The sequence below is a fragment of the Protomyctophum bolini genome, assembly GCF_963924005.1.
Source record: "Protomyctophum bolini genome assembly, chromosome: 21".
Lineage (NCBI taxonomy): Eukaryota > Metazoa > Chordata > Actinopteri > Myctophiformes > Myctophidae > Protomyctophum > Protomyctophum bolini.
This window is the reverse complement of record NC_137882.1, coordinates 15,163,887-15,173,679: the sequence shown is the minus strand read 5'-3', so window position 1 is coordinate 15,173,679 and position 9,793 is coordinate 15,163,887. Positions and strand designations below refer to the sequence as shown.

Below are 9,793 nucleotides of genomic sequence, written 5' to 3'. Positions count from 1 at the left end.
CAAGGCACAGAAATAACAGCCATCTACATTTTGTGGTAAAGTTGGTGAAATATAGCCTGCAGTTGTTACATTTTTGGAGCGCTATAGCAGCTTAAGGGGTGAGTGTCCAACTAGCTACGATCTTGAAATTGTTACGAAGTGAGAATGTGCGTATTGCTGTAGTCCACAAAGGCTACTTTTTTCAGATCGAGATATAGGCTATAGGTCAGGTGAACTGTATGCATTTTGTCTGTCTGTCCTTTATTTATTTATTTATATTGTATCCAATCATTAGATGTCGCCTGTTTTCGTTATAACCAATTAGCCATTACATAGTTGGCTACTATATATTTTTAATATGTTTAAACTTTTATCCCTTTCTGACCCTCTCCAATCTTCCCTTTCAAACGCGTACATTTTATTTTAACAATACAGGTGGTGCCAAAATGGAAAGCACGTCGGTTGAAATGCTCAAAGAAGAGCTGTGCCTCTCGACGCTAGCAGACGATTGTCTGATGGTGAATTCTACTTCTTGGCTGTCTGGAGGATATTCAGAAAACCACAGTTTGACGCAGGATGAGGAGAGCTGGGACCAAGAGCCCATCTCTCCCATCATCCCCATCATCATCACAGCGGTCTACTCCGTGGTGTTTGTTGTGGGCTTGTTGGGAAACTGCCTCGTCATGTATGTTATCATCAGGTAAGGTTCTGTCCACAGTCCACACAGTTGCATATTTTAATGTTGGAGTATAGCCTATATAGGCATTGACTTACTGTGTAGGCTAGAGTTAATTGTTGACTTAAAAAGGATAGACTAAAAACTTAACTTTTTCATGCCAAGGACGACACCAATCTCAAAATGTTTTGTTCCATGGCCCCCAGAAGCAAAGATTTTAGTTAAAAATGTTTCGCTTAAAAAACAACAACAATATATAATTCAAATATGTGCACACATTTTCACCATGTTTCCAAAATAGCAGGTAAAAGCATATATCGCAGCACGAAGTGACGCACTATATGAGCTTGTGGATATGCTATTTTTGAATTGCCAAAAAGTATAAAGTAGTACTTTTGCTGGAGACCCCCGGATAAACCCCCATGGACCCCTAGGGGTCACCGGACCCCACTTTGAGAACCAATGCTATAGACCAGGGGTGGGCAACTTTGACGATGGAGAGGGCCACTATATTTACATACTCACTCCAGAGGGGCCACATTGCATATACTGTAATGTTGTAGCAAAAATAGCCAATCTACAATTGGCTATTATTTACAATTTTTTACTATATTTGAATTGAAATTCAGATTTATTTTGGGTTGTTTTAGGTTGTTATTAGAGAAACTAAAAGGTGAGTGTTAATTTTCTTTCATTTGCTGCTTTCTTTCGTTTTAGGGATATTGGCAGTTTTTGACAGGAGGCGGGGGCATTCGAGCATGGGGCTATAAATATGTATTTCTTTATAGAATTGTATGGCGATTTCATTTTCTATTAGTTACTGTCTATAGTCCTACTATAGACCCCAATAAATTACATCTGGCCACAAAAGATCACAGGATATTGAATGTGACAAACTGAGACAAATTGAGCCTCAGTAGGCTACCTTCACATTCAGTAGATCCTGTGATCTTCTGTCGCCAGATCTTGGGGTTTATTAGGACTATAGTAAATAATAAAAAAAGAAATCACCATAAAATGCTACATGTTAAAATACATATTTAGCCACATCGAATGCCCCCGCCCCCCTGTCAAAAAGAGCTAAAATCCCTAAAATGAAAAAAAATGAACACTCATCTTTTACTTTCTCTAATAACAACCTAAAACATGAACCTTGGTTGAAAAAAACTAAAGGTGTCCTTTAAGTGACGTTTTTGAGGTGGCGGCCAAGTCTATGGACTTTTAATGTTGGCTTTAGCAGTGACGTCACGCTTTTATTGTTATTCTTCCGGTTTGAGGGAAAAGGAAGTTCCGTTTTATTGTTCCTGCCTGTCGACTACAAAACAATACTACAACAACATGACGTAACGATATCATCCGCTCCCGAGAGGATCATATACCCGAAATGAAACAGAGATCAGGCTTTCCTCCAAGGTGGAAAGCCTGGTGAGGCGAGGTTAACTGTAGCCTAATCCTGCCGTGGGTTGTGAGATGAACACGCTCCAACAGAAGTTGTCATATTTATATCTTATATCAGTGGTTTTCAACCAGTGGTCCTCAGCTAAAGGATGGAGAGTTGGTAACCAAATGGACCCTTATTAGATCTTTAATCGAGATTTTTAATTAGAGAATGTAGAATGATTGATATTCTATATGGTACCACATCAATACAGCATGGAATTGTGGACAAAATCCTATATCCAACGACACTAAAATATCAGTCTTTGGACTGAGAGGCTAAATCTCTCTAAATGGTGTATGTGGCTCAAATGCCAAATAAATAACGGACCTTGGTGTGAAAAAGGGTTGAAAACCACTGTCATATATCATCGTACAAGCATTTTCCTTCTGGTCTTCTTCAGTAGTAATGTTGTGGAAGGCAGACATGCAAACCTATTGGGCATGCAGTTCAGACTCATAAAAAGGGGCATAATGCTACTATAGGTACTCATACAGTAAGTCATTAGTAATGCTGATGTAAACAAATCTAGTAATGATGTGAGGATAATGTGCTTGAATCCAGGATGGGTTCCCATTGGGTATAGGATGCATGGTACCAGGAAGAACGGACACCTCCATGTAAAATTGGCTATTTTGTCCAAAATGTTAATCAATAATCAGTACAATAAACTAATAAGAAACCTCTGTCCTATCTAAATCCCTTTCTCTCCTCTGTGGGTTCAGAAATTGATCTGAAGTTGTATATATATGCCCATTACGTCATTACTTGTGCAGACACTGACACGGAAAGATATCTTGCACTTTTCCCAAATTCAAGCTGCGCTTTTCCATTTTATAACCTAATATCCCACCGCACAGTGCGAGCTATGGGACCTATCATTGCCATGGTTACAGTCCCCCAAGCTATGACGGTCGGGCACTGTTAGACAGACACTCCACTGTAGCCTCACAGCTAGAAGGTCCTGGATTTGATTCCTGCCGGGGGCGCTGTGGGTCCTGGGCGTGTGTTCTCTTCTCCGCGTCATTAGTGTCCATAGGTGGGGTTGGCCAAAAGGGCCTTTCTGTGTGTTGCTTGCTTGTTCTCCCTGTGTGTGTGTGTGTGTGTGTGTGTGTGTGTGTGTGTGTGTGTGTGTGTGTGTGTGTGTGTGTGCGTGTGCTATCATTTTGCACGTATGTGCGTCATTATGAAACACGTGGTCATAAACATTTCTTTCCATGAAATATGGCTGTTTCTGCGGTGCAGTGAAATGAGTATAGATGGGAGAGAGTCAGGCTTGTACATTTGACAATTATGGTCTAGTATTTTCTAATTGCTAGAAAACCTGTATTTCCAATCATTTTGGGGCATAAACAAGATGTTGAAGGATGAATTTAAGTCATAATGATCTACCATGCATGTTCATTATGTATACTTCACGTTACTTTTTTTCAAAAGTTTAATTTTTTTAACAAAATAGCCAATTGTACATTTCCTTAGTGCCCACTCTTCTTGTATCCAGATGCATATGGCTGTGGAGGGATTTTTTGTACTAAAGTATTGTGGGACAACTTCTGTCGCAGTGACTGTAATTTGCAGTCATATCAAATACGTCATAGCACCTTCCAAAGAATATGACCATTGTTGGGGTAACATAAGGAATTCTTGGCACAGAAAATCATAACATTATTTTTTTAAATTAAATTGATTTTAACCCATTCTGACCGGGCACCCATTTTGGTGTTGGCATCATGTTATGCTTTAGCTATTGAAAAATAGCAGATCTACAAGCTCATATCGCGCCACCGAGTGGCGCGATACGAGCTTGTAGGTCTGCTATTTTTGAAAAATTCGAAGAACGACTGACATTTTTAGAATCTGATCTCAGGTCAGAATGGGTTAATCAGACCAGTGTGTGTCCCGTGGAAACCTCGTATGAATCTGATCTCAGGTCAGAATGGGTTAAAGTGATGTCCCCCACATCGAATATGACAATGTGAGCACAACAAACAACAAACCTCTGAACTAAGATTCAAACCTTTTCAAATGAGCAGTGGTTCATCGTGCTGATGAATCGCTTGCATTTCATTCAATATTATTTATGACGTGCATGAGAAACAAATCTCCCATGATGTCTGGTGAAATGACAATTACCTCAAATCAAATTGATTGCACAATCCTGTCAGCCTCAGGCCAATTTATTTCCCCACCTCTACTATAATGCCATACCACAAGCCAGGGCTGTACATTTACTGTTTAGTAGCACAGTACTACAACTCAAAAATATCACCGCTATATATTCTACAAATATGTTGCAGTATAGTTCGGGATATTGCGATTGACATGAGGGAAGAGGCTGGAGGATGTTGACTGAAAATAAATGGATGATTCTGAATGGCTATAATTTAGGGGATGTGATTGTTATTGCGACTGCAGCTCGCATTTACTATGAAATTGTACGCTTTTGTCCATCAGTGTATCACTCAAAATCCCCATACATGGGAAAGACCCCATATATGGAGCCATATATGGAGATCTCGTGATATCATCAGGGATGGATATAGTAATGTCAAGTAATGTCATACTAAATACTATACCTGCTGTCACAATTTAGCCCATATATGGAGCAACTCTACATCTGACCTCAAATCTCAAACCCTTAGATCTCCATATGGATATATGTCAGAACCTGTTCTGACATTTCATATGTTGATCCTTCCCCATCCATCCTTCCTCTTCGATGTCTCCCTTTTGACTGATACCTGTCCATTCAAACTCTAGACGGGCCTGCCCCGAAGTTATTAGTGCAGCCGGTGAAAACTAGAGTTCTCAACAGGCCTGAAACTGAAGGCCCGGCCCTACCTGGGCCCTCACCAAACCCTCTACACTCAAGATACTGCCCCCGCTGCCACCCTTAGATCTTCATATATGGAGCTGACCTGGTCTGACATTCCATATGTTGATCTGACCTCATCAAACCCCTCAAGACACACTCGCCCATAGTCTGCTCACTCTGCTGTCACCCAGGCGGATATTTATATAGATATAGTCACTGACACTCTGAGTGCAACCCATTACTGCCTAATAGATAGATAAAATGCTAAATAGGCACATGCTTAATGGATACCTCTTTTGTTCAAATAGCAATTACTCATATTATCTAACTATGGGCTGTAATGGTGAGTGACTTCTTTTTGCCTTGGTTCTAGGATTTGCTCATAAATGGTAAATGGTGCATTTATATAGCTCCTTTATCCAAGGCGCTTTACATAGATTGTGCATTACATTCACCCATTCACACACACACACATATATAAAAGTAAATCCTTTTCACACTTCATTTACCTCTCCACGGACAGAACAACCAACACGTTTCTAGCTAGCAGGTTGTCTGAGGCCTCATTCACACGTACCAAACACCAATCAAGAAAATGTTTGGTAGTTTTTTTTTATTTTTTTAAACAAATCAAACCATGTGACTCCCATTGGAAAAGCATTTGGCCCAAAAAACTAAAAAACGACCAAACATTTGCTTGATTGGTGTTTGGTACGTGTGAATGAGGCCTGAGAATGAGCCATGTTTTAATTAATGAGCCATGTTCTAATTAATCCCCATAACTTCACTGCTTAATGGGCCTAACACCGTGATATTTTGCCGACTTTGATGTGGTTAATTATCCATTAAGTAGTTATGGAAATGTTTGAGGTGTTACACATGGGCAAATTTGCTCATCATGTTTCTGTTTTCTTCTCATTCATGCCACATTGTATTTTCCATTATTATTTTCTATTGTTGGCTGTGAGTCCGTGACCTACCTGGTACTTTAATAGGTACACAAAGATGAAGACGGCCACCAACATTTACATATTCAACCTGGCCCTCGCCGACGCCCTCGTCACCACGACGATGCCTTTCCAGAGCACCGACTACCTGCTGCACACGTGGCCCTTTGGCGAGGTGGTGTGCAAAGTGTTCATCTCCATAGACTACTACAACATGTTCACCAGCATCTTCACTCTCACCATGATGAGTGTGGACCGCTACGTGGCCGTGTGCCATCCAGTGAAAGCCCTGGACTTTCGCACCCCGATGAAAGCCAAGATGATCAATGTGTGCATCTGGATTCTGTCCTCGGCTGCAGGGATACCAGCTCTCATCCTGGGTGGCACCCAGACCAACAATGGTGAGACAAAGCTTCTTTCTACCAATTTACAATTTACAATTTAGGCATTTAGCAGACGCTTAATCCAGAGCGATTTACATTAAGCAAGAACAAAAAAGCATGGGAATACATCACATAAAAAGCATTTATCATGAAACATGCGTAAGCTAAGAAAGTAACAGTGGAATTTGAAATTTCTATATAATGAAACTATACATGTACTATGACGTGCTATGACTACATACAATGCAATTATAGTGCTGTCTACATAACATGCTATAAGTCTGTATCAAATGCTATCTAAGTCTACAGAAATGCTATCTAAGGGGGTAGGGTAAGTGCTATGGGCCATGATGGAGTCTGAAAAGGTGGGTTTTCAGACTACGGCGGAAGATTGGGAGTGATGCTGCAGTTCTGACTGCAATGGGAAGTGCATTCCACAGTTTCTTCACCCTCACCCTTCGCCCTCACCCTCTTCCGTGGAAAGAATCTCTAAAACCTGATTTGTGCTTAAGTTGTGCACTGGTGTTGCATGGCGAGCTCGTATATCAGCTGCAAATCAGGCATCGGAAGGAGCAGAATGGAAGGAGTGACAGCCATACATTTATTAAAAGGTTTTGAGCCAGTGAGAGCTGCATCTCTCCAAAACAAATTATAATAATTTCATGAATGGAAATGTATTCCACCTTTTCCCTTTCGAGGTACGTGCACTGTTTTCCCCTGAATACATGCTGTGAAAAGCAGAGTCAAGACAAAGAGCAAGATGTTCCATTCAAAGAGCACACTACATTAGCTGTTCTGTTGCTCACAGTGACAGCCGACAAATGGACAGTTGAGAGTGTTGTTTAGCTGATGATGAAGTAGTTCTGTGCTAAAAGTGTGGGTGTATTTCCTCCTCCCTTCTCTCCTTCCTGTCCCACCACCCCCCTGTAGGTACGACGGAGTGTGCCTTGCAGTTCCCGGAGCCGTACGTCTACTGGGACACGCTGATGAAGGTCTGCGTGTTTGTTTTCGCCTTCGTGGTGCCAGTGCTGATTATCACAGTGTGCTACACCTTGATGGTGCTGAGGCTGAAGAGCGTGCGCATGCTGTCCGGCTCCAGGGAAAAGGACCGCAACCTGCGTCGAATCACGCGGCTGGTGTCGGTGGTGGTGGCCGTGTTCGTGGTGTGCTGGACGCCCATTCACATCTTCATCCTGGTCAAGGCCCTGGTGGCGGTGCCCGAGACCATAGGCGTCATGGCGCTGTACTTCTTCTGCGTGGCCCTGGGCTACACGAACAGCAGCCTCAATCCCGTCCTCTATGCCTACTTGGACGAGAACTTCAAGCGCTGCTTCAAAGACTTCTGCCTCCCCGCAAGGTTAAAGGGAGCCAGCAGCAGGGGTTCGGGGAACAACAAGACTCGGAGCGCAGTCAGGGAGGCCCCCGTTCCTCTGCAGAATCCTGACAGGACTAGCAAGCCTGCATGACTGGCGATGGAGCTCTCGTCCATCTCCCACATTGGAAAGGAAGATTCAAATGACCTGGGCTTAACCCAAGTCACATCATCAGCAATGTAGACTCAACAGTATAATGGTACAGTATTTTGACTCTATAGCTAAAATTTGGTGAGGGATGACAGAGGGAAGTTAAATCAGTTTCGAGGACTGGCCTCATATTTATATGAATGGTACTGTATAAATTGTGTAATTTTTGAAAACATGTCAAAGTTTAATTTCAAGAATATTACAATCAATTTCAGTTGTTAACTAATTATTTAAATGTTCTGGATTACCAAATACATACATCACATACCTGTTGCAGAAATATGTGACATAAATCATAGAGACATAGAGATGAATTCATTGCAAATTTGCAACCCTTTCATTTATTAATTGTAATTTGCCATTTTCATGTCATAGCACAAATAAAAGAGGATGCTTGATTTTAGGACTGGTCAAATCCAGCAATGTGGGAGCACATTCTGCTGTTTCAAGACTGCAAAATTGGAAAGCTATTGGCATTTGAGACAAAGTGTGATATAATTTTGAGTTTCTAAAGAAGGTATTTTTGGCATTTACTGTAGCCTATACACTTACTAAAACATTTACTGTACCATAAATTATGTTGATTATATATATACTGTAGGCCTATAGACAATTATGGTGTACAGCACAAATAGCATTACATCACAGATTGTCAAATTAAAATGTTAACATTCTCAGGGATATATTTGCTCATTTACATTTCTAAGAGTTACTAAAAGAGTACTAAAATCTAGTGAGACATCAATGAAGATTGTTAGTTTATTGTCTTGGTTCACAGGTAGGTTCATATACACTGTCGTTTGTGCATTCATTGTCCCCGCCAAGACTATCTTTTGCCGCCTGTCCGCCCGTCCGTCTGTATGTCTGCATGTGTCCGTCTGTCTGTCTGTCTGTCTGTCTGTCTGTCTGTCTGTCTGTCTGTCTGTCTGTCTGTCTGTCTGTCTGTCTGTCTGTCTGTCTGTCTGTCTGTCTGTCTGTGTCTATGTCTACAGCTAATCTCTGGCACCGTTGGACCGATCTGCGTGAGACTTTGCACACACACACACTCTCTGGAGGCCAGAGCAGAACCTCTGCCCCAAAATGTTCACATCTGCCTGTTATAGCGCCACCAGGAGGCCGATTTGTGCAAAACTATTTTTTTTATATTACTCCTACAGATTTCCAATCTCCTACATCACGCAAATCGGTACACATTATCGCTATAGTCATTTCATCAAGATGGACCCATCTGACATTTCATTTTCATGATTAGCTAAGATTTACTTCTACTACCTGGCCTGGCAGAGAGCTGTGCTCCTCTGAGCACATTTTTCTAGTTTGTATTGGTATTAGCATGTGCCTTCCTCTGCTTTTTTATTTATTTGTATCCTTGGTTTCAATAGTGCCTTTGATAGTCCAGGATGCCATAAAGAATCTCCATGTTCAATTATTTAAAGAATGATTAGTGGATGTGGTCAGAACAGCACTGTCGGATGGAAACCTAAAACTACTATACTTTTCAGGATTCAAATTCCAAAAAAGCAAATTATAACGAAGTAGGGCATTCATTTACGAAAAAACGTTAAAAGTTTTCTGCCCGACAGCAACAAAATACAGCCGATATACTGTAGGTGCATATTATATTATAATTTACAGTGCTGTTTCCATTGCCATGTCCTTGACACCCTATGAATCATAAGCCTGCGAGACATGTTCTGCAGCGTGGCTGATGGACCATGGTGTCAGGCTAGCAGCATGGCTGTTGTTTTGAGCTGCATGTTGAGACCTGCTTTTATGTTCTTGAGAGAAGACTGCAGAAAAATCCACGTGTTTATATGGATGATCATGAGGCTATAGGCTGGTGGAAGTGGAAATCCTGGACTTGAATGTTCATTTTGAATTTGACAGAGGGCTCTCTCTATCAACTCTGACCCTGGAGTTGTGTCCAGTGTGAGGAGTTGTTAGTTATGTTTATAGTATTATGTAAATCAATCGCGTGAGCTGTTTGCATTTGGCCTTGATGCACATATTGTAATTGAAGCGTTCACTTTAA

General features: G+C 41.4%; 1 protein-coding gene across 1 annotated transcript; it reads left to right on the top strand.

Annotated features, from left to right (window-relative positions):
- Positions 1 to 548: 548 nt before the first annotated feature.
- On the top strand, positions 549 to 7,704 carry LOC308336391 (delta-type opioid receptor-like; the record flags this gene model as incomplete). The annotated part of the gene is made up of 3 exons (XM_080793755.1): positions 549 to 679; positions 5,904 to 6,256; positions 7,169 to 7,704. Exons 1-3 carry the CDS (start codon positions 663 to 665, stop codon positions 7,702 to 7,704), a joined length of 906 nt encoding a protein of 301 aa, XP_080649881.1. The 5' UTR covers positions 549 to 662.
- Between the last annotated feature and the right edge of the window lie 2,089 nt (positions 7,705 to 9,793).